Genomic DNA, 26063 nt, shown 5'->3' with positions numbered 1-26063 from the left:
TATATACTCTTGTGTAATTTATTTTCTGTACAACTATACATCAATTTCTTATGCGTAGGTTTAACACATGTTGTTAATCTACACAGTAACTATTAGCTACAGCTGCTAAATGAAGTGGAGTAAAACATACTATAATTTGCCTCAAATGTAGTAGAAAATAAGTATTATGTAGCATATAGTGGGGATACTTAAGTAAAGTACAACACTTCAGCATTGTACTTTACTACTACTTCCACCATTTGATTTATTAAATCCTTACTCCTTTAGTCGAAATTGTTTGTTGTGTAACGATACAATGGTACAGAATCATGTGCCTGGTCCGTTCCTGATTGGACCAGGAACAGAGACAACAGCAGATATCAGAAACGCTATTGGTGGACGGGCAAACGTGGGCGGGGCTAAGCAAGTGACATGCAGCATACTGAAAACTTTGAGCTACCTGCTAACTTTCCTCCATCGTCTGTGAGGCGATGTCACTAGCTTAACGCAGCACGCCAGAAACGCTCGAAAAGTAAGTCTAGTGTTTTCTGTCCACTGATAATTGCATACTGCTGAGATGTGACGTTGACTTCGGTTATTTATAATCACTGGCAAGACGGGTTACCTAAGTCAGCCAGCTGCTAGCTAGTGTTGTTTTAGCTAACGTCAAGCTAAAGCTACAAATACAACCATAAACTGCACATAAATTAAACAACAACAGCCGTGAATGACATCGTCCCAAGCTCATCGTACTGGTTAGCTGTTAGCTCATCGTGTAGCTTCTTCAACGTGTCATTAAGTCGTATTTAAGTGAGGACACGAAGCCAACTGATGAGCGGCTGGTGGAGCCTGCTTGTTCACAAATCCATCTTCCGCTTTACATAGTTTACCTTTTCCCTCCCGAAGAATTGATGAGTTTTCCATAACATATCATCCTCACATACAGTTGTATGTTGCGATCATACCCACATTTCACCGTATACAGGCGTTATGTAAATTAGCGTTTTTTTTTATCAATGCTTCTTGCCTGTTTCATGAACTCACTTGCTTTTGTTGTATTTTCTCTGCTATGCTCATTATGTACCAAACATCAGGGCAAATCCCTTGTGGGTGAAAACCTGCTTGGCTTTAAACCTGTCTCCAATTCTGACTACAGGATGGACTGCTCAGGAGATGATGGAGAATTCTGCAGATTGGCGAGGGCGAGTTTAGTAAGCGACACTAATATTATTACATTTTCCTTTGAGCCACAGTTTTGGGGGATTTAAGAAATTGTGCTAATCTTGTTTATGTTTTAGCTGCTGATGAACAGCAAAAATGAAATCAGCGCACGACTGCAACAGTTTGTGGAGGAAAGGATGCAGACCACCATGGTATGAAACAACAGTTCATTGTGACAGCAAGCAGAGCACAGCCCTCCCTGTACACAGTGATGCCAGATTGGGATACTTTTTAATTAATTGGGCAGTTAATCATAGTTTTGGGTCGGTTGTGATTATCTGGATTGTTTTTTTGGTCATATTTCCACCAATTTAATATATTCCAAATGTATTGGCCCCACCTCTCTTCTGATTTGCATAATTTAGATTATAATTGTTTCCCTGTTCACATTATTATTCTTTTCATAGCTTAGAGATAAAAGACATGTAAAACATTAGATATGTTACGAGTGTATATTAATCATAGTTTTGAGTTTCAGTCAAATCTGGCAACACTGTCTGCATAAAGCGTGGGTGCATGTATCATGACATCAAAAGCAAAGGACTTGTGCTGTGTCCCAAGACCAAACAATCTACAATAGTATACAGTTAATTCCAATTAATATACAATACATCAATACTATACTGCTTTGTACTAACAAACCATGATGATAGAAGGTTCTTATCAGTGTTGTTTCACAACTATCCACAATTTTTCCAGCAGTTAGCAACTCCTCCTGTTTATTTTTGGGATTTCCATTGTGGGGCAATATTTTGTTTGTAAACAGTAGACTCAATTACTCAGTTTTAGTATACATACTGCTTATGGCAATACTGCATACTTTATTTAGTCTCTTTTCCATTGTGAATACATTACATACTCAAAACTAAAATTAGTATGTGGTATTTAAATGGGGCACAGCTTTGGACTTTTGACAGATAATGTTGCGAAACCAGCAGATAAATAGCATCTTATTCTGTGGGTAACTACATTACAAAACCTTCTCATGTGCCTGTGCTGTTGTTACAATGCTCTTGTCTGTCTTCTAGCTCACAGGTGTGCTGATTGGAGCTGCAGTCGCCGTCTCACTGATTGGGATTGTGGTGCTTTTCCTTTACAGGAGATTCAAGCTGGCTCGTAAGTCACCCGACACCCAAAAGAAAACTTTATACTTATTCTAATGCTATAATGCATATTTAAGATTTTTTGGTCTGGCTCTTCAGAAAATCCAATGTTTTCTTTACAATTTTCTTCAGAATGTGATCTTAACATGAATTTATCTGCGTTTTGTTTTTTGATTCTGTGTCAAGGTGAAAAACAGCCCGGTGTACCACAGTATCGCTTCAGAAAACGAGATAAAGTGCTCTTCTATGGAAGGAAGATAATGCGAAAGGTTTTCTCTATTTCCATTTGTCTCGCACTCATACACAGACATCTACAGTGGGGTGGACTCATGCAAATTTCTTATTTGTACATTTTCCCTGCATGAAACTAAATGTTCTCCTTTGAGTGTTCCTGTCTTGTTGCACTACTACATGAAACCCACGCCACTGGCAATATAGATGCTAAGGCTCCACTAGCTTGTTGTAATACACTCTGAAATAATAAGACGAAAAATTACTTTTGCATTTAGCTTAGTTATGAATGCAGGTCCTCAATATTGGCTCCCTATATTTAATCAATAACTTTCTTGTTTTTTGTTCCATCTGTCTCTATCTATTAGGTCTACACTTGTGTCATATAAATAAATCTGTCTGCAGTAAACAAACTGCAAACATGAAAATATTGCATGTGTTTGTCTTTCTAAGGTCCAGACGCTGTCAGCGATTCCTCCTCCCAACTCTGCCTCAGTGACGAAGCAACCGCAGCGCATACGCAAACGAACCAAAGTGCTCAGCATAGCTAGCAAGTATGCTTGATTTTTTTATTTTTTATTATTTTGTATGCGCGCAAGTGAAACTTTGAAACAGTTGTTCAGATTTGTTTTATTCTTGTTTAGTCAATTGATAAAGAGAAATCCTGAAAAACAGTTGACCAATTTTCCACCTGTTGACAACACATGGACAATGGAATTCTTGGAAAATCATTTAAATATTTTCCTTTAGCTGAGAATGAACTACGAGGCTATCGTACAGAGCTTCCCAAAACGGTTAACATCTCCATCTGAAAGGGCTAAATTATGTTCAGGATCAAATTTTTTGTGACACCTCGAGTCACATCACATGGTAGCATGTGCAGGTTGGACGACATTACATTATTGTCTTCCCAACTTGTTTAAAACTGTCGAATAATGTTATATTTGTTAGCATGTTTGGTTCAGTTGCTAAAGTTGACATGCTTTCTAGCTTGTTTTGCTTGCAAAGGTTTAAGGCTTGTGATTCAACTCTAGCTAGGAGCAATGGTTTCAAATGTGTGTTAGGCATTGCTCAGAGAGTTGGATAATAATGAATTGGAAGGTGGGGTCAAAACGATGATTGGGGTTGCTGGCTAACATAATTTTTTACTTTGCTAGCATTGTCATTTTAAGCGCAATGCTGCATTGTTTACGTAAAATGGACCACAACATGAACATATTAGTGTATGGACGCAACCTGGTTTTCATACCTGCTTGATCATGGCTGAAAATGGCCTAGTCTTTGTAAGGAATCTCTAAATGGGACTGGGAACCCTGAATTTGTTAAATATTTTGTTGTTGTACCTGTCATCAGAATCCTGAGGATCCGCAAAGATCCTCCCACTCTGCAGCCGAAGGAACCTCCGCCCTCCCTGCTGGAGGCTGACCTTACAGAGTTTGATGTGCAGAGCTCAAACATGCCCTCTGAGGTCCTCTATATGCTGAAGAATGTCAGGTTGAAAAATATACAACTTTTCCTACAGATTTGACTTTTCCCATTCTGCCATTAGTTTTCATAATGTTTGTGTTCTGCAATTTTGTAGAGTCTTGGGCCACTTTGAGAAGCCCCTGTTCCTAGAGCTGTGTCGCCACATGGTGTTTATCGAACTGCAGGAGGGTGAAAGTCTTTTCAGGCCGGGAGACGATGACGATAGCATTTTCGTGGTCCAGGATGGACGACTCGAGCTCTGCATCCACGAGAACGTATGTGGATATCATGTTACATTTTCAGCAGTTTTCTTTTCAGAAGAAACTTTGTTTTGTATTGTTTCTTGGAATCTTACTCATTTATCATATTACGTGTGGTTGTTTAATACATTTTTGGTATGCAAAAATATAAAAATGAGAAGCTTTAAAATTATTTCTATACAGCTCTTCAATCTTGTGCTGTTTTTTTAATACATAATGCTAAAACAGGGACAGGTCATCCACCACGGTGCCTCTGATCAATAACACATGGGACATTTACACTGTTAAAACTGTTAGACTGGCCTCACAATACCCATGAAAACATATGACCATCAGAGGGCAGTAATGCAGCATTTATCTAGATGCAGTCTGCTGTCTAAGGCTCAACAAGCAGAAGCAAAAGTATTGCTCTCAGTCTCCACACCTTCTGTTTTTGTATTTGAATGTGTTTTTCTGCTGCAACTTGCTTCTGTCAATATGTAGGAGCATCCCATCCAATAGTTTAATCTCACCACTAGTTGTAGTCGTATTATTTCTCCAATCTCATTGGAATCCTGCAGATTTCTTTGACAGGTGCAATATATACTTGGCTTCACAGTACAGTTTAAATAAAGACTCTGTTGTTGGTGTCATTGCTTGTATTTTTGTTTTCCTGTTTTCCAGGATGGTACTGAACCAGTAGTGAAGGACGTGCTCCCAGGAGACAGCGTCCACAGCTTGCTCAGTATTCTGGACATCATCACTGTGAGCTCCTTTTTTTTTCTTCCTGCATCTGCACATCAGACTAACTCCTCTGCCTCTGTCCTCTTTTGCTCTCTGATCTGTTTGTGTCTCAGTTCTCTATCCCCTCTCCACTGTTTATATTTCCAATCATTCTTATCTTGTTTAGAGGCAAATCTTTTTGTACTTCCTGTTCAACTGAATCAGTTTATCCATTACACCTTACATCCCTGTGTCAAGTACTTTTATTTCGGTATTTTCTCCATTCAGATTATTAATTTTATTGAAAAATACACTTATAATGCGATTGGTCAGGTTGGATTCAATTAATCGGTTAGTGTTTCGTACAAACACTGAAACTTCAAGACTTCAAAGTTTGGAACAACTTTGAAAATAAAAAATGGTATCACTAATCAAAGAAGATAGTGATCAAAACCTGTATCATATTATGTTTATTTTAACAAGTAATTATGCTAAAGGTTTTAATAATGCATGTACAAGTAAAAAGTGCTTTGTCCAATTAATTATTCCACGGACAGTTCTAATTAGGTTGCTATCAAAACTGCAATCAAATATGTATATGAGGCTCTAGTGACTGCCCCCTTTTCTTAACTTCTTTCTTCCTGTTTTCTGCTTCCTTTCCAGGGTTATCCAGCTCCATATAAGACTGTATGTGCACGGGCTGCAACTCGTGCAACCATCTTACGTTTACCTGCATCAGCCTTTGAGTCTGTGTTTAAGAAATATCCAGAGACGCTTGTTCGCGTCATTCAGGTAACAGATTGTGTGTGTGTGTGTGTGTGTGTGTGTGTGTGTGTGTGTGTGTGTGCGTGTGCGTGTGTGTGTGTTTACGCACCCAGTGTGTACTGTTTTCTTTGAGACATGTTTCTATTTCCTGGAACACATCATTATAAAATAAAACATAATCACATTTTAATGTAATTACAATCTAATGTATTATATGTTCTGCTCTGTTTACCGCTGTGTTTGATTTTGTGTGTGTGTGTTACAGATAATCATGGTGCGCCTCCAAAGAGTCACCTTCTTGGCGTTGCATAACTATCTGGGCCTAACAACTGAGCTCTTCAATCCGGTAGGAGGGAAATTAATTAGTTCACACATGATTGTGTATACACACACATACACTCACACAGAGAGGCTCCCATTGAATACCTAAACCAATGTATATGAATTTGTACATAAACAAGCACTGCAATGCACATACACACTCTGTCACACATGCAAGTTAATTTCACACAACATTAAGCATAGTATCACAACTTGGTCCTTCATAAATCTCAGTGAAAAGGAGTAAAAATGATTACAAACCCTCCACAGTAAACAGGGAGGCGAGTAAACCTGACTCGCCTCAGACTTTATGATGATGACCCCAAATGCTACGTAAATGATGTTTGGGAGGAAATATGTGGAAGGGCATTCACTTTGCCAATTCCTGATGTTTTTAAAACTGTTTTATGTATAATTTGTGTCCTCACCTCAGTGTTACTGTAGTCCTGACTAACTGAAATGTAGACGCTTATTAATATTTTGTTGCTTAATTGACAGGAGAGTCGAGCGGTGCCCTTGTCCAACATAAACGGTGTGATGGGAGATGCGACATCTGGGAAGCCGGCTCGTCGTTTGTACTTCCAAGACGAGTTTCCCACTGGGGCCACGGAGAGCTCCACAGAGACAGGTCAAACTAATAATTCTCAACATATACTGAACACGCATTTGAAAAAGTGCTTTGTGCTGTGTTGAGACTGACCCTGTGCTGGCACTGTGCAATAAGCAGATGGTGTAAAGGACAGTCCTTCAAGCAGCTACAGGAAGCTGCGATCCACCTCGATGCCCACCGACTGCGCAGGTGGGTCACTGACTTGGACGTGATGGCATATGCCTGTACTCATTTCCTGCAGTCACTGATCTGAAAGGAAGGACACGCACGCACGCACGGACACTGATGCCAACATACCTAAAATCCTCCTCATTTGTCCTGAGTTGCAGGTAATGACCTGAACATGGCTTGTGAACGGGCTCGAGTCACTATAGACGAGGCTCCACCCAGTCCTGTCACACCCAAAGTAAGACTCTCCTGCCACGTCACCTCTTCACATTGAGTCACAGTTTGGCTGTATAGATTTAAAACCATATCCCAGTATTCACTGCATATTATGCTGCTGTCGTCTCGTTCATCCTCATAAATCCCTGTTTTATGTCTGTCCTTGTAGTCCAGTCTGAAGAAGAGCGTGACAATGCAGCACACACCCTCTGAAGTGTTTCACTACACGGACAGTGGGGGGCACTCTGATGCTTTTCACCTCAGTAAGAGTTGCACAATCCTCCAGGCTGCTAAGAAGGACCTGCTGGGAATCATCCAGCTGCAGGTGACCGGTTGATCACAGAAAATGAACAAAAATGTATGACTTATTCTGTATATATATTTTTTTTTGGTCAAACCTTTTTTTGTTGCAGGACCCCAGTCTACTTGAGGGCAGAGTGACCCTCCATCAAGTCAAAGCTGGTTCTGTTGTGGCCCGTCAGGGAGACCAGGTTAGGAGAACACCACTTCAAAAGCAGTTATATCTTCCTTCCTGTTTCTGATACCTAAGATTAATTTAATGTTTTTTTTTTTTTTCGAGTTTTACCCTTATCTCTTTTTTACCAATGGAGGCTGTAGATGCATTGCAGGTCCTTGTTTCTTTTAATGTGAGAAACTTGCTTTGTGGTCCCATCAACAAAAATTTTTATTGTATTGATGTTTTCTCCTGTTAAACTTGATTTGACAGCCTTTTCCACAAATTTGTTGTAAACACACTCATGTAGGGCAAAGGCCTGATCTGAGGCCACACAAATAAATTAAAGTTTTTAATCTTTTCTCTTTTAAGCTGGCATCACTTAAGACACTTAGCTTCACATGCCTTTCTGACTAATTGTAGTGTCATGTAAGAATTGGGAACATTTGGACCAAATTATGTCACAGCATGAAACATTGAATATCTAAGAAAATGTTTTTAGGAAAAATATTATTTGGAATGCATACATCTTATTCATTACAGTAATATGCTAATTCTCTAACTAATGAAATAAGAACTCCCATTGGCACACCTGAATCTTGGCATCCACCTTCAGAATGTTAGATTTGTGCTCTCCTCTCCTCACGGTGCTTTAGGAGGTGAGCATCCAGTTTGTGATCTCCGGCCTCCTCCATGTTTACCAACGGATGATTGACCGTGAAGAAGAGACGCGTCTGTTTGTGACGCACCCCGGAGAGCTCGTCGGTCAACTTGCTGTCCTGACCGGAGAGCCGCTCATATTCACCGTTCGAGCCCAGCGAGACTGCATCTTCCTCTCCATTTCCAAAACCCACTTCTACGAGTCAGTCACACATCTGCACACACACATACAAGCAGAAATGTGTTCTCAAGATGTGTAGTCTTGCATTTCAAAGGCAGAGAACAGTAACTGTAGATGGTGAAGTTTGAGTGTATAACAGATTTATAAATTGTAAAACCTTTTTATTTTGATAATTAATAATGATCACAGACCTTATCTAAAATTTAAACATTTAGATAAACCGCAGTCTGTTTGGGCCATCACTGAAAGCACAGTAAAAGCACAGTATCTACATACCAAATGTGCATACCAAATGCGCAAGGAAAGCACAGTATCTACATACCAAATGCGCAAGGAAAGCACAGTATCTACATACCAAATGTGTTCTTTGTTTTCTACTTCAGCTGTCTTGTTAATTTTAATAAAGAGCTTGTTTAATAAATCAATTAGGAATTAAATACATAAAAATATCTGATATAAAAGGTAGTTTACAACATAAAATCATGTGCAACAAAAACTCATATCATGTGAAATGTTTTAAAACTAACTTTTAAAACTTGCTTACCAGTTAATTAAGTTTGAGTTTAACCCCTGTTTTCTCATTGAAAACTAGAATACATTTTTAATGTTGTTTTTTTTTCCACCCATAAATGACACATTTTTATAGTGTAATATTTTAATGGTAAAATAAGACGTCAAAGATTCTGATTCCAGAACAGTAAAGTGTCAATAGTCTGTTGTTTTTGTGTCGTCCTCAGGATAATGCGCGTGGAGCCCAAGGTTGTGCTGAACGTTGCTCACACAGTGGTGAGAAGGATGTCGTCCTTTGTCAGACAGATAGACTTCGCTCTCGACTGGATGGCTGTGGAAGCTGGCAGAGCGGTCTACAGGTACCCTATCATATCAATCAGCCTAAAAAAAACATGAACGTACAAACAATTCAAAAGTGGAGGTTTTGGTTCACATGCATATTTGCAGTGTTTTTGAAGTTTTGTGTATATTTTTCAGGCAAGGAGAGAAATCCGACAGTACTTTCATAGTGCTGAGTGGTCGACTGCGCTCTGTAATCATGAAGGAAGATGGAAAGAAGGAGCTCATAGGAGAGTACGGACGCGGCGACCTGATTGGAGTGGTAAGGACCATGACGGTGGGGGGGAAGACAGTTGGTGGGTCGTAGTTGTAAAACTATAAGTATCTTCATAAATATTAATGACTGCATATCAAGAGGAACATTTCTGAGTTTTTCTTCAGAAACATAGTTAAATAAAATATGCATCAGGAAAGCTGTTTGTCATTAACGGTAATTAATCCTTACACAACATATTCTGTCAGTATGTTCTTCAAAAACACCAACGTTGGTCTAGAAAAAGTGACTAAACACTAGCCGCAAGCCTGCTGAAATTGATTTTAAACAAGAAAATACTGTATCTTTATTATCCATACTGTATGTTTATAGTGTACATACAATTCTATTCATTTATTCAGCATACACCATGAAATAAACTATTCTTTGGGGCTAGAAACACATTTAGACTAGCGTTTGTAGGAAAGACGCAAACGTTGTGATCTATATTCTATGAAAAACAACTTGACGTGAGACCTGTACGGAAACTCTGACCCATGTGTACACACGTTTTGGGGGACGGGAAACTGGCGACGCAGATGATGAGGTGGAGAATTGAAGCCAGACATGTGAGAGGCATCATTGTACGTCTAATGATGCCTCTCACATATTCAATTTCCCCTAATATCTCACGTTACTTTGCACTTATAGATACACTTTATCATGAACAGTCGAACCAGTAGTGTTATTTGTGCGTGTACTAGTAAGCCATAACTTTATGCACGGTTTAATAGTAAAATGCAGAACCGAGTGCCACTAGTTTTCAATAATCCTTTAATACTGTGCATCTATCACCAAGTCTATCTTAGTTTTCATAAAGTGTTTGTGAATATAATTGCTGCAGTGAACACAACTTTATTTATTAATTTATGTTTTATAGGGACAGATGCATCGGCTAAATGTTTACAGTTTATTTGTGTACAGTCACCTCACCTGGAAAATCATCATCACCACCACCTGCACATTTTGTGTAAATTAGCAAATAAAGCCATAGACCGCTCTCGTACAATCACTCCATATTCTCGCTATCGGGCACAATCATAATAACATATGAAAACATCAGTAAATAAATATATGAAACCTATCGCACTCTTTTTAAATGATATCCAGGGTAGGAGATGCCACTGATGGTCGCAATCATTTTATCAGATTCCTGAAAACATAAATACTGCGGTGACACTCGTGATGTGTTGAGTGGGTCCCTTTAACCACAAGCACTTTGATTTCTGTTGCAAAATAAAAATATGGTTCCTCTCGTCAGGCTCATGTCTAATGTCTTTGCATTAACATTCATAAGGTGCTTTTTCATTAACCATTTATGGTTGAATGAAGGTCGGGATGTGAGGCTGAACCAGCTGCATTCATTTAAAAAGGGAATTGAGCACTGGCAGGTGTACAAAAGCATGTTTTTTGGTGTACGTGCGTTTATTCCTTTCATTGTACTCAAACATTTAGTGTTGCTCCTTTGCACTGTTTTATAAATGAGGACTGTTTGTGTTTTTCGTTTTGATAAACTATGTAAAGCAGTCACTTTGTCACACTTTCCGATTGGCTGCTCTCTGCCGCGATGCTTCTAATAATACCCGGGTTGATGGAGGCTATGGTTACTGTTACCTGGAGGAGGGAAGCTGTTCGCAGCTCCTGCGATGGTGGGAATGAGATTGTTCTGAAGGTGGCTAACATTCTGAGACGTATTTAGCATTGCTGTGTTTGACGTCAACTCTGGATGAGATGGAGAGATTTTATTTATAGTTTTTTTTTTTTTTTTTTTTAACTTTGGAACTCGTGAAACGAACAGTCATGGACTAACATGCATTAAAACTGATCGGACCTTTCTCTTTTCTGTCCAAGAAAACAATGTGATGTGTGCTTTGTTTCTCTGCAGGTGGAGACCCTGACCTATCAGAACAGAGCCACCACAGTGCATGCTGTACGAGACTCTGAGCTGGCCAAGTTACCAGAAGGAGCTCTCAGCTCCATCAAGAGAAAGTTCCCACAGGTAGAGTGAACCTCAATCGTTGAAATACTTTTCAGCTAATGTGAAAACATTTCATTTTCTGTAAATGGAGAGTTAATTGCTTTAAAATATGTTGATTAAATCTTTGATAATGAGAATTTGATGAATTCATCAACTGGCAAGTGATGTGGTAAAGGGTTCCAAAACGTTTTTTTCTTAACATTTTTAATGTAAAATACTTACTACAAATACAAATTTTAAGCATCGCTTTATACATGGTGAGGAAACTGCAGCTGACAGTCTGATGCCTCTTTTGTAAAATGTGCTTTTCAGGTTGTCACCAGGTTGATCCACTTACTGGGACAGAAGATCCTCCAGCAGGTCAATGGTCCTCTGACAGGTTTGTGCATCTACATGTGTATTTGTGTTAATCTCAACTCGAAGGGGGAGTTTACGAGTATGGATGCATGTCCACAGCTCGCAGTTTGGCCCTCCACACTCCTGGCAGTAAGTGGGATGCAGGGAACCAGGCCTCCAACCTTTCCACTGTGACAGTCCTGCCTGTATCAGAAGAAGTACCTCTCACTGCCTTTACTCTGGAGCTGCAGCATGCACTCATGGGAATAGGTAAGAAAAAGAAATACAGGAGCTGAAAATGTTCTTAATTTGTATGTTTCACTGCCATCGTCAACAGAGAGATCAGAGCATGAAGTTGAGGACACTTAAGGTCCTGGATGGTCTTTTTGTAACATCTGGTCACACTACTGCTGCTATCTTAGACACACACAGCCTGTCTGATGTGTCTAGTCATCTTGTATTAAAGCTATACTCCCTGCTACGGTCTAGCTTTTTGCCAAATTGTAGAGGACCTGTTTACTCCATAGGCCTTTCCTCTGCCATGTGTGTGCTTTGGGTCAAGTAAGATAACCATTGTCAGTTCATATTGAACTAAGGATTTGGGTTTTATTACAAGAACATTTACTCTTACCTAAAGAGTGACCATGAGAGGGGTGACAGTATATTACACTCCTTTTGCAGCTCTCTTGCTTGTTTTCTTGTAATATTTTTGATTTAAAACTCTTCATCAACTCGTCGTGCCACCTGTCTAAGTGGTGGACCACTTATGGACTGACCAGACTTATTGAATGTAACTGCTGTGATCTTTCACATACAGGTCCGACTCTTCTGTTGACCAGTGAAGTTATCAAACAGCGACTTGGAGCTGCAGCACTCGACAGGTATGTTTGATGGCTGACTGAATATTGCGTTCTCTTCAGCTCCCCCCCAAATACTTAGGCCAACAAGTAGTATGAGTAGTAGTATATTTAATTTTTTCCTTGGGCTCTTCGTCTTTCTGATTCCCTCATTAAATTCAGTTTAAGCATGCTTTATTGGCACAAAATGGATCTACTGTGTGCTGCCATTTAATGGACTCCTATCCTCCTCAGTGTCCATGAGTATCGTCTGTCCAGCTGGCTGGGCCAACAAGAAGACCTCCATCGCATAGTTCTTTACCAGACGGACTACACACTGACTCCGTGGACACAGCGGTGCATTCGTCAGGCTGACTGCATCATTATTGTGGGACTAGGCGAGCAGGACCCTGCCGTGGGGGAGGTGAGGTGTTAGGGCTGGGTGACGGGTGGAGAAAGGTGAGAGGAGAATAGGTGGCAAAGGTAGCTCTAGGAATTTAGTTTTTGTTTGATGGGTGTAGGGTTGCTTAACATTAGTTTGATCATTGGCTTGTTCTGTAAACCGTAAAGAAATTGTGAAAAATGGCCATCACAAGTTTTTAAAGTCCAAGGTGACATCTTTAGATTGCTTTTTGTGTCCAATCAACAATCTAAAAGTTAAAGATATACATTCTTTTCCATTTAATTTTCTTTAACATTGCTTAAAACAACAGTTCCCAACTGTCAAAAAGAAGTTATAGTTGTATCTGTTCTGGACTATTTTCAGTGGCAGATTTGGTGAGCTTATAACTATTTACTGCAGTGAACAGTGCGCATGTGGGAATGACTCAAATAAACTATATACCCATACCTAAATACCCATGTTTATTGGAAGTGAACCAGTGGAGGTTTGAGAGAGAGGAATTGGCTATATCAGGCTTGGGATACATGGACAAGAACAGAGGATAAGTTAATTGTTGGCTTTAAAAAAACACTAGACTTTAAAACAATATTGTCAATAATACACTTTGTCAACTAGATGGGTTTTGTTATCTGGAACTGAAAATATGAACCTCTTGCAAAGCTGGAGGTGAATTAATAATGTTGGTGTGTTAATGAATGGTCTGTGTTTCAGCTGACTATACAATCTCTAGCCTTTTGTTAGGATTTCTCTCTCCAGAGAAATCACACCAATTACTATTAACAGGTCTTTTTCTGTTTTTTTATTTATGCTTTTATCCAGGGGTTAAACAACTTAATAGTCACACCGGCTTTGAGAGGTTTGTATCTGACCATTGGGCATATTGGCGAAATGAGCAAAGGGTGGATGGATGTTGTGAAAGAGAGGTGGGGTGCGAGAGAAAGGAAGTGCCGTCCAGCTAATTAAGGGGAGGTAATTGCCTTCCAAGATAAAAATGGGCACAGAGAAAAGTAAGGAATGTGTCCCTGTTTAACAGGAGATGGTGGGAGAAATGGAAAGAAGAATCAATATTTGCTCAGAATGAGTCATGACTCTGGGTTTTATCTTTCAGAACACACACATACACACACACACACACACACACACACACACACACACACACATACACACTAAACCTTTAGCAGTGGGCCTGTTGCAGGAGTAAGAGATCAGATCTTCCTCTGACTATTCAGCTTTTAAAAATTGCACATGGAAAAAATGTGAATGAAATAAATCACAAAATGTCATAAAAATAAACCTTTCAAATAATCTCTTCCTGCTACCCAAAATGAAAATGTAGCTCTTTACATAATAAAACGCATCTGAAATTATTCTCAAACATAAATATGAAAGTGCAATCACATACCTGTACACATGCTGGCATTGTGCTCACTTAAACCCAGTGTAGTCTCTAGAAGTCGTGAGTTTGCAGTTTATTTCTGGGCTAGCATTCAAAATTCTGTCCACGCGCTCCACAGGAGCCACTCTGAAGTAAGAAATGTTCTCAAACATCTGTGCTTGCCGTCTTCCCTTTAGCTGGAGCGTATGTTGGAAGGCAGTGCAGTGCGTGCCCAGAAGCAGCTGGTGCTTTTGCACAGAGAAGACGGCCCCCCACCCAAAGGAACTGTGGACTGGCTCAACATGCGAAGCTGGATCTCCAGACACCTCCACCTCTCTTGTCCCCGAAGGGTCTTCTCTAAAAGGAGCCTGCCCAAACTGGTAGGATGTCATTGTTTTTCTCTCATTTCTCATCGTCAGATGAGTCGTTTGTCTCACTCTCTCATAATATTTTCTTTTTTATTTAACATTATATTTTCTCTGATCAATTCAATCCTTGCACCATCTCCCTTCATCCTCTCTGCTTTTGTTACAGTAATTTACCTGTTTTTCAGTTGGAGCTGTATCAACGTGTGTTTGAGAAGCCGGCAGACCGTCACTCGGACTTCTCACGCCTGGCTCGAGTCCTTACAGGCAATGCGATTGCTCTTATTCTGGGAGGAGGAGGGGCCAGGTAATGCCACCCCATTGTCTGTCTATACAAACAGTTGTTCTAAATGTTCTTGTCATAATATACTGTAATCTAGGACATAAACTATTAAATACAACATTTTAAATATGAGGCCTCCTGTGGGCTTAATGGATTTTATAATTGTCAGAGGCTCAGACTATAATTACAAAGCTTTCTCTCTGTTGGCTTGGTATATGTGACTTTTTTTAATCAAATTTCTCCATGTCTTTCTGTTTCTTTCTCGAACCTCCTGTTCAGGGGCTGTTCCCAGGTGGGGATAATGCGAGCTCTCTGCGAGGCCGGAATCCCAGTGGACCTTATTGGTGGCACCTCTATCGGTTCCCTGATGGGGGCAATATATGCCGAGGACCGTAGCCACAGCCGCATGAGGATGAGGGCTAAAGAATGGGCGATGGTGAGAGTCAATGCAGCAATGACATGAATCTTGAAATGAAACGGATCAAATTTGATCTCTCATCATCAAAAGACCAGTTCAAGCCCTGTCTCCATACTGTCATTTATTAGACAGGAGATACTATGGAGGTGACAGTAAATTATTATTGAAAGATGGATTTGGACCTGCGTTTTAGGTCACCGGGACCCCTGTTGAATTTACTTAAACATGAACATTGAGCATCTGCTGACTGCAGAGTTTATAGAGACGACCTAGATAGGGTATTTGTAATTGCATCTAGATTTAAGCTACGTAATTTTGACAAACAAATGGTTTTTGGTGGGATTTAGTAGACATAATTTGTTTTGTGGAAAAAGAAGCTGAGTTCAACAGCGACTCCAGTTTGTAGAGGAATATTTTTCAAGTCATTTGAATGTTCTGCTTGTAAGTCTGTCCTTGGGAAGGTGACTGTTTCTAACAGCATTTTTTTAAATGCAGTTTAGACCTCTATTCTACCTTTTTATTAAATTAACCACGCCGTGCTGATTAACCATTAAAAGTAATGGATCGGTGTTGCACACTGCCTTGAATGGTTGGTGCATTTAGCTCATGGACAGCACTTTTTTGTTAATGTAATATGAAGTTCATCCTTGTGTGTTTAACCCCGTGACTGTCCATGACGGCTGATTGGAGACACCTGCTCAGTCTCTAGGTCTGCAGGCTGAACATGTGGCATGATTCGTCTTCCCACAGTGTTTCCAGCCCCTCCTCCTCAGGCTCTGTCCTTGGTCCGAATCATCTGTGTGGCTTAGTATCAAACTAAAATAACCACTGTTGTAATAACACGTTTGTCCTTAGCAAAGTCAGAACCCGACAGTAGGCTGTTAAAATGTCGAGGCCTTTTTTACGAGGAGTGAATTTACCCTTTTTACGAAACATGAAGAAGAACCTTCATATACACTATCATCAAAATACAGAAGGTTTTCTTTAGATCAAGTTTAACTTTAATTTTCAGGAATTAATTCTGCTTTGTGATGAAGAAAACATATTGTTGTGTGGAGAATAGAAGACATTTTTACACTTTTTTTTTTTTTTCTCCGTCTGATGTGCAGGAAATGACATCTGTGTTTAAGAAGGTTCTGGATTTGACGTACCCAATCACCTCCATGTTCTCCGGCGCTGCCTTCAACTCCAGCATTAGCAATGTCTTCAAGAGCAAACAGATTGAGGTGAGTTCCCAAATAACTATAAAAGAGGACACCGAGATAACAATGAATTAGTTTCAGCTGATTTAGATGGTGTAGGATAAGCAAATGCATCAATTGAACTTATTATGTTTATCTGTTTGGATGGAACCTTTTGTGTATGCAGGACCTTCGGATCCCGTATTTCAATATTACAACTGACATTACTGCCTCTGCCATGAGAGTACACACTGATGGTAAGTACTGTGTTGTGTGTTTTTATTTTGTATTTTAATCCTTTGTTTTGCCATATGATACTTTTAGGTAAGAAAACTCTTTTTTGCTTAAAGTATTGTCTGTCCATGGTAGCAGATACTTTCGGTTTGATCTGCCTCTGAGATTTCTGCCACTGGTGAACTGACCCTTTTTTAATTAGTGTCGGTTCAGGTTTGTTGCTTTTAATGAAATGCATAGTGCTAAATAGGCATTCCTTGTTTGCTGTTTGAGGTTCTCTGTGGCGGTATGTTCGTGCCAGCATGTCTCTGTCTGGGTATCTGCCTCCTCTCTGCGACCCCAAAGATGGACACCTGCTCATGGATGGAGGCTACATCAACAACCTGCCCGGTGTGTTACGCTCAGTCTTTTTTTAGTTTACTTCATTCCTCCCGGGACATTCGTTCTCTCAAAGCCTTGACCATGTCGTTGACCATTTGATTATTTCTCTCTCTCTCGTTCTCCTGGCCCACCATTGTTTTCCGTTTCCTCCTCTTTCCCAGCTGATGTGGCACGCTCCATGGGGGCCAAAGTGGTGATAGCTATTGATGTGGGCAGCCGGGATGAAACCAACCTCACTAATTACGGCGACTCACTCTCAGGCTGGTGGCTGCTATGGAAACGTCTCAACCCCTTAGCTGAGAAAGTAAAGGTAATGGATTGATTAAAAATAAAGACACAGACAACAGACTGTGCAGGGATAAGTTTTAAAACTAAATTTGTTCTATGAATAATGAGGATATTTTTGTCCGTGTCTTCTAATGGTACATTACTCTGTGTGGTCTTAGGTGTTAAACATGGCAGAGATTCAGACCCGGCTGGCCTACGTGTGTTGCGTGAGGCAGCTGGAGTCTGTGAAGAGCAGCGACTACTGCGAGTACATCAGACCTCCAATCGACAGATACCGGACACTGGAGTTCGGCAAGTTTGATGAGATTGCCGTAAGTTTGAGTAACAAAAATCTGACCAATTTCCCCAAGGATTTCTGGTGTATCTTTTAATGATTTTGCAGTAGAAAAAGTAATAGTGACTAGTGAGTGTTTGTGTAATGTAGGAGGTGGGATACCAGCACGGAAAGACTGTGTTTGACGTGTGGACTCGCAGTGGAGTGGTGGACAAAATGTTGAAGGACCGACACCAGGAGCAGTTTCACAACACCCAAAGCAAGAACAATGTAAGGACAGAGGGAGGGAAAACATTAAGGAATGCTGTAGAATACATGGCAAGAGAGCCATTAGGCACAGTTCAATGCAGAGCAACAGCAAAATGTTACTATTACCACAGATTGTCATCACATTTCCAATTCTTGTCTACAGTGAAGCAGCTGACGGGAGACATTTTTAACTCAAATGTCTTGCGTTCATGGTTTAATGAAAGCTATTTAAAAAACGTATAACTACCAAGCTGGAAGGAAATAGTTTGTCTTCAATGCAATCAAACTGATTGGGTCACGAACACATTATGTCAGTAACTGTTCTGCATTGGTACCCATCTGGGCTCTTGAGTTTGGTCTATCTGTAATCTCATTTGCAGTCCATGTATGTTTATCATCACCATGGGTGTACTATATTTTCTCATTGTTTTCTCAATTTTACATTATATCGTAATTTTCAGCTGTATTCTGTTGTCATCCGATTCATATTAGGCCGTGGGCTACACTGCTGTTAAAGTAATAATATTGAAATGATGCATCCATCTGCTCTTAAAGTACAGAGGAAACAGATTTGTCCCACAGCAATGGCAAAGTAAGACAAAAGAACCAACTTAACAAGGACGGAGACAGAATGACGAAGAAAGATGAGATATTTACCCCCAATCTGAACAACAACGACAACATGGGGAGGATGAGGAGAAAAATAGCAGGGTCGACATTGAAATGAGTTTTGACAAAAGCCCCAAAGCAACAAACTAACAAATGAACCTGACTAATTGTGAAGATAGGCATGGCGCTATAGTCATGGATGCAGTTTTGAAACTGTAATGCTTAAAACGGTCTTAGATTGATTCCAATTTTCATTATTTAGTAGCTATGATTGCAACTTTCAGGGGAATATATGCATCTCTCTCTATGGTGTGTTCAGTAATGTTTCACAAAACAAACAGGTGGCAGAGATTTGAAAACACAAAAGGAGTTTGCTGCTAAATCTAACGATAAAAATAAAGTAGTCAAGATCTAGAATAAGCAACTTATGATTCCAAGAAAAAAAAAAAAAACATTAAATTGTTAAATGAGCCTGTGTCACTGAAGAACAAAAACAAGGCAATAGCCTGATTTGGGCCTCACCAAAATGTATATGACTGCACATTATATGGAGCCAAGACTAAATCTGTATCAGCTTCCCTTCTTCTTTGTGAATCTGCTGGCTGCTTTTTCTTAAGCTGTTGATGCCTGGCAGCTGAAATAGTTAAAGCACAACTGGTTAGTTGTCTTTTACCAGATTATCGAGACCCTATGCCTGACTGTTTGTTAGCTGAGTCTATTTTGGTATTACTTTCATGGATATGAATGTGTTTCTGTGTCTTTCAGGTGGTGTCATGTCCCAATGCTTCCTTTACTGACCTGGCAGAAATTGTGTCCCGCATCGAGCCCGTCAAACCTGCTCTTGTCGACGGTAAAACTCCTCGCACACTTTCACATTCAGCCATGATCATATTTTTTTTTTGAGTGCATGCACGCAGACGTGCAGGAGAAACGGTAATGCCGTGCATTCTGCCACTGTCTTTCCTGTGCTCCCACTGATTTGATTTTAGATGGGTTTTGTTTTCCTGTCACTGGAAAGCATGGAAATAGGTTGCTGAATACATTTCTATCAATTATTTGTTTAACTGTACACGCAGATTGGTCCCATGTGCTAGTCACAAAGCCACTATGGGATACGTGTTAAAACTCTGTGTAGATTCACAACTCAAACTGTGTGTCTGCTAAACCACAAAAATATGCATAAACATTCCTTTCGTCACATTTATGAAGACGCGGGCGCCTGCTTTTTTTTTAACATATCATTGTGGAGCTGGGTGCACATGAACAAGTTTCCACTCCCACAGGTGGCTATGAATGTAGAAAGACCCTTAAAACAACCATTTACATTTAAAAAGTTGTGTCGAAATCCGTCGCATCGAGATAAATGTTGATTTATGTCAATTTGGGGGTTTTGATTGATTCTTATTTAACAAAGTCTTTGTCTTTGAAAAGGCATGATGACAAGCTTGCAGCGAACCGGTCTACCGGACTCTGATCCTTGAAGCAGCGCCACACCCCCTCCTCCCGCTACATCTCCCTAAAATTCTGAATAGTAACAAGGGCATGCTCTGGAGTGGGACTTTGTCTAATTTTAATTTAGCAAAGTCTCGGCTTTCACAATATTAAACTAATCAGCGATTAGAAAATCATAAATGCAGAGGACCTGATTGCATATTTGACTGAATATTAGAAGATAACGATCGTCGGTAACACTGACTTCATTTAACATACTGTACTAGGTCTTAGAGCATAGAACCCTGAGAGCATAGAACCCTGAGAGCATAGAACCCTGAGAGCATAGAACACTGAGAGCATAGAACCCTGAGAGCATAGAACACTGAGGTCAGAGCACAGAACCCTCAGGTCAGAGAACCCTGAGGTCAGCATAACTATACTATGCAGTTTTATGACTTTTTGATGTTGTATATGTTTTTATGACATGGAACTCAAAGCGGCTTAAAATGTATGTTAAGGGCTCTTACAAAGAAATACATTTAACATCAGGATTCCTTTATATGCCCTGTTGTAACATGCTGACGTAAAGTAGGAGCTCTGCAAATATTTAATTAAGCTTTGCAATAAAATGAAAACAATTTCCACATTTAAGTCTTACTTAGAAACCATCTTTAAATAATACAGCAACCAATGGTTCTCAGCTATTTCCATCCATAGTCTTCTTTTCTATGTATATCATATTTGTATTCCTTCACTTGTCACACTGCCCTGTTATTTTTTCTTTTCTGAACTATTCACCTGCACACCCTCATTCATTGTCAGCGCTTCTACACCACATATTCCAATTTATGTACCCACAATGTGCTCCTTTGCTTCCTGTTTTCCACTCCTTCCCTTCATCAGAGGAGTCAGACTACCACACTGACTATGAAGAGGAGGCAGTGGAGAGCGCTCTGTCTGACATGGAGCAACACAATCGCTACGGAGAGCACACTGAAGGGGAGGAGACTGCTGACACGGTGTGAACCTCTGCATGAACCACTGCTGTTTAGGGTGGACAGGAAGGGGTTTTTGTTTTGTTAAGTACAGCACTTTACAGCTATTGCATTTTAGTCATGTCTCATATAAACAGATTTGTTTTCTTCTCTACACAGATCATTTTTAATACACTTTGGAAAAGTCAAAAATGTTCTGTTGGTCATTGTAAAGGAAGAGAATAAAGGTTATTCTGGAGCCAGGCCAGTTCGTGCTTAAAAATGTGATCAATAATAACATAAAACATATCCTAAAGTTAATTGGAAGACCTAATTTAACTAAAGCACATTATTTTAATTGAAGTGCCAAAATAAGAACATTAGGCCAACACTTGAATAATGGTTTCAAATCAGACAAAAACATAAATATTACATTTTCCAGACAAGACGCAGGTCTACTGGAATCTGAGTTTAACTGGTAAGTACAGCTGTGTTGTAGGATTTAAAAACTAAAAAACATAACTTCACCCAAGAGAAGGGGAACCAATTTAAGATGTGAGGATTATGACACAATAGAGACAAATGTCAGTGTTGGAGTAAAGAGATGATCATTTAGAATAAACTGGAGGTGGCAGAGATTTAAAAAAAGAAGGAATTTTACTTCTACAATCAGGCAAGATGAACAGTTCAAATCTGTCAAAGAATAGGTTCCGGTTTGGGTAATTATTTATACTCGCCACTAATTTAATAGGTAACAAATTCCTTTAAAATTTCAAGCAATGAGGCCGATTTATAAAATAAACGAAACAAAGGGAACCAAATTCCATTACCAATATCAAGCCGATGCATTGGACAAGGCTCATGTATCATAGTAGCCATGGTATTTAATAGTGGCCCATTCAGTGGACTCTTACGGATTTCTAATCATTCAATCGTCAATCAAATTTGATCATTATTCAAATGGCATGATATTTGAACTCTTAATTTCTCCACTGAAACATAACTTTACTTCTGATTCTCAGGATGAAGAGCTTGAAGGGAGACGTGCACACTACAGCACCTCACTCTCCAGCAGCCACCCCCAAACTCCCACCACCTCTGACAGTCCATCAAACCAGGAAGTCCTCTCTTAAGTGAAGACCAGTCCCGGGAACTCTGCCCAATCAGCCCGTCCCAGATGAATCAAAATGACTGCATTTACCATGTTGCCCTCTGTAACCTGGCCTTGTTAGCTGTGTGGCTGACACAACAAATGGCAATACAGGCAGCTAGTATCACATTCCCTCAGCTGCAACTCCTATGCATTCCTATTACCCAAGAGCAGCTGCAAGTCTAATCATTTCTCACATTGACAGTCCAGAGCATTTTCTGTAACTTTACATGAATCACAACAGTCCGGTGGAAGATAGAAGTTTGCCGATACTATTTCAAGGGACAAGGAAGGAAGGAAGGAAGAAAAAAAAAAAAAAAAATGTTCTGACTGTGTGCTAATATGAACCCTTTTGAAATTCAGCTATGAACACAACTCTTCACAATCTGGATCAATAACACCAGAACGATCTCCCTGAATATCTTACTTTCCTCTAGTGGTATCTAAACACGTGCAGTGGCCACTTCAACAGGTACACCTGTACAGTCTCATCCCATCCAATACAGCAGATCTGCCTCCAGTCCATCTTTAAGAAGCTCATCAATTAAAATGTGTTTATTACTGAGGTCACAAAGGTGTTGTGCTGGACTGCATTATATTGAGAGGTGTTTCTCAATATAATGCAGTCCAGTACTCGCCACTAAGTTTGAGCTCGGTGCTAAAATATCTAATTTAGCTAACATCTCATGACACTGTCAAAAAAGAAAACAAATATTGTTTGCATTATGGAAGAACAGTTGTATTGGATTGCATTAGATTGTACCTAATGAAGTGGCATGCAATATTGCATTATGTGAAGATAGACTGAATGTACAAAAGACTAAAGGATAGTTTCTGATGTCTTATGTTCTCATGATCTACATCAATTAAAAAACAGAGAGCAAAACCAGCAGCACACACTGTGGCCATGGCTGTCAGCGAAGCTTTGTCCTGCCAGTGTGCCAGGGACATGGAGGGAAGTAATGATTGCAATCCACTTCAAAGCACTGGTTACCCGCTCAGCCAGCAAGGGACCCCCCCCCACTCCCCACCCACCCATCTGTTTTCTGGTGTGGATGTGTTGGGCGAACTCTGCAGCACCTCTTGCATCACTTCAGTTTATGCACCGCGTCTGTTTGCAGCAGCAGGACCACAGGAACATGCTGTAACATAAGTTATTTAGCTTGTACATGTTTGTTTTTTTATTTGATTTGCATCTTTTGAAACTGCCATTAAGATCAGCAGATGCTTGCATATTATATTAAAAAAAAGTTAATAAATACATATTTTCATATTTAAGGCAAGAATGTATACAAGCTAAGCCCTAGATGATGTTGTGCACATGGCACACCAGCTGGACAATCACTCCAAAAATGCAACTCAATGCAAAAATACACTAACAAATAGTTATGTAGCCTTGTTGAACATGTCACTTTACTGATTTTATTAACTTCCCTACCTTAACCTCAATCACAGCTAGGGCTGCAACTAACGATTATTTTCATTATTGATTAGTATGATATTTTATTAATATAGGTCAAAAGACTAATCTCTTATGTCAGAAAATAGTGAAAAATGGCTTAGAGCGCAAGCTGACATCTTTTAAATATTTTTTTGTCTAGCCAACAGTCAAATACCCAAAGATATGTAGTTTACTAAAAGTAATTCCAGGAAAAGCAACAAAGCCTCACATATGAGGAACTGGAAACATCCCAAGTTTGGCATTTTTGCTTCATGAATGGCTTAAACAATTAATTGATAATAATAGTTTGTATTTTTATGTTGATTCACTGTTTCAACCCTAATCACTTTATTGCCACAGCCCTAGCAAAACTGCATGACAAACAATTTTGATGTTGATATTCTTTCTGAAATAATTATGATCAAAATATATATTGTGCGACACATTTTTTTTTAAAACTAATGTTTTCTGTGTTCTATGTAATGGGAATTGTACTGCAATTTCTTGTTACTTAGTGGCCAACGCATTTTGAAATACAAATATATCAGCCGGGCTCTAATCATAAGAATAAGAATATGAATATACATTTTGGATTTAATTTTCTTCCCACTTGATCTAGCACCCTGTAAGCCTCACCATATGAAGCTGTGATCGCGGCTAATACTGGTGCTACAGTTCCTGCAGCCTTACATGTGTAACAGTAGAGACACCCTGTGATACACAATATGGGATCCCATATGGCGTTGGTGAAATGGAGTCTGGAGATAGAAAGCAGATGTTAGTACTTGACCAATGAGGTAATGGTGTTTGCACTGGTGTTTTGTTGTACTTTTGGGTGGTTTCCAAAAACCAAGCACAATGATTTGATGTTGTCTGGCAGAATGAATGTTTCACTACTTTATTAAATGAGACATGGTAATGGATGACGTGCTGATGTCATGTGTGGAACTGTGCCATAAAGTTTATGTTACGAAGCCTTAGACGACCCATACGGGGGAAAAAAAAAACACTTGTGCCCACTTTTAGCATTTGTGTACAATGATGAATGTTTACCACTAAGCCTGTACTGTATGACATCAGTTACTTGTCTATAATTGTGTTATTTGATAAATATAGTTTTTGATAATCTATTGTTACTAATAAACTGTTTGCTGTTGTATTCTGTGTCTTTCATTTTTCAATTTCCTGGCTTTGTATGAAAACTATTCGTTTCAACTTTGATTAATGCCTCGCAGCGCCCTGGAAGATAAGTGACACATTTTAGCAGAGATAACGGATTCAGAGGAAAACGTTATGTATGTTGTATTTCAGCCAAAACAAGAATACATAAATTTGCATCATGCTGTTCTTAATTGAGATCAGACATTGGCATTTAGACTGCAACCTGAATCTTTAACAGCTTCAAAGTTGTATAAAGCTCTCTTTCCTGCAGAGGTAGACGCACAAACCAGTGGTTTGTGCTGTCTCTTCATAGCAAGAATCTGGGTTTGAATTTCATGTCTGGTCCTGTCTGTGTCTAGCTGAAACTAATACGGTCTAATTTAACAAAACCCTGAAATAAATCCTATTTTCAGCCAAGTTATATCAAATGGTATACTATAGTATGTCAAAAAAGTCCTAGTATGTGATAAAAAGTTATAAATCAGAGTTTAGTATGTCATACAAAAAGGAAAAGTATGTCAAAGAGGTAATTTAATAAAAGCCAGTGTAGTACATCACAAACGTAGTTTAGTATATCATAAAAAAAACCTTGCCTCGTATTTCATAAAAACAGTCATAAGAACGTTATAAAAAAGACCGTAGAGAATGTTGCATAAAGACATAACAATGAATGATATAGTATGTCATAATGGATCCTATAAAGAAATCATAGTATAGTACTGTATGTCTTAAAAAAACATGTGATAAAAGGTAGTATACTATGTTAGAAACAGTTTTAGAATAGTGTGTCATGAAAAAAATCATGACATAAAATGTCCTGCAAAAGTCAATGTTATACTTAAATAGCATGGTAGACCATGGATGGATGCAACCAGCTAGGCTTTTTAAATATATATTTTTAGAGATACAGACTGGATGAGTGCTAAAGAAAACTGAGATCATCATGAATAAATGAAGAGGTGTCACACCTGCACACGCATGCACAAACACACACAAAAATGGATGATTAATCCCAATTTATTGATGTGTCCTATAATGAGCTTTTTTCTATCCCCACCCTCCCTGGGGAACTTAGACTTGCATCAGCTAATTAATGAGCATGCAGGAGGGAATTTAGGTCACACGCAGGGAGAAGAGAACGAGAAGGGAATAAGTGGCACTCGCCTCGATCAATACATCACAGGGAAGAAAGCAAAGAGCCGAAAAACAGGGTGAATGAGTCCAGGCTTCCAGGATATTAGAGTCTTTTGGTT

General features: G+C 39.4%; 1 protein-coding gene across 1 annotated transcript; it reads left to right on the top strand.

The window, feature by feature from the left end:
* Positions 1-1136: 1136 nt before the first annotated feature.
* On the top strand, positions 1137-24708 carry pnpla7a (patatin-like phospholipase domain containing 7a; the record flags this gene model as incomplete). Its single annotated transcript, XM_079234934.1, has 35 exons — positions 1137-1190; positions 1278-1352; positions 2229-2316; positions 2490-2572; positions 2988-3088; positions 3888-4028; positions 4117-4276; positions 4925-5005; positions 5627-5755; positions 5994-6074; positions 6548-6677; positions 6777-6848; positions 6989-7065; positions 7213-7368; positions 7457-7534; positions 8154-8359; positions 9076-9207; positions 9326-9449; positions 11326-11439; positions 11731-11797; positions 11875-12024; positions 12572-12635; positions 12846-13014; positions 14566-14748; positions 14922-15040; positions 15296-15452; positions 16544-16660; positions 16803-16872; positions 17123-17239; positions 17392-17540; positions 17677-17829; positions 17943-18062; positions 19416-19500; positions 20988-21103; positions 22081-24708. 35 exons carry the CDS (start codon positions 1137-1139, stop codon positions 22189-22191), a joined length of 4029 nt encoding a protein of 1342 aa, XP_079091060.1. The 3' UTR covers positions 22192-24708.
* Positions 24709-26063: the final 1355 nt, after the last annotated feature.

The sequence above is a fragment of the Taurulus bubalis genome (assembly GCF_910589615.1).
Source record: "Taurulus bubalis genome assembly, chromosome: 19".
Classification (NCBI taxonomy): Eukaryota; Metazoa; Chordata; class Actinopteri; order Perciformes; family Cottidae; genus Taurulus; species Taurulus bubalis.
The sequence above is the reverse complement of the archived record's forward strand: the minus strand, read 5'-3'. Positions and strand labels throughout refer to the sequence as shown.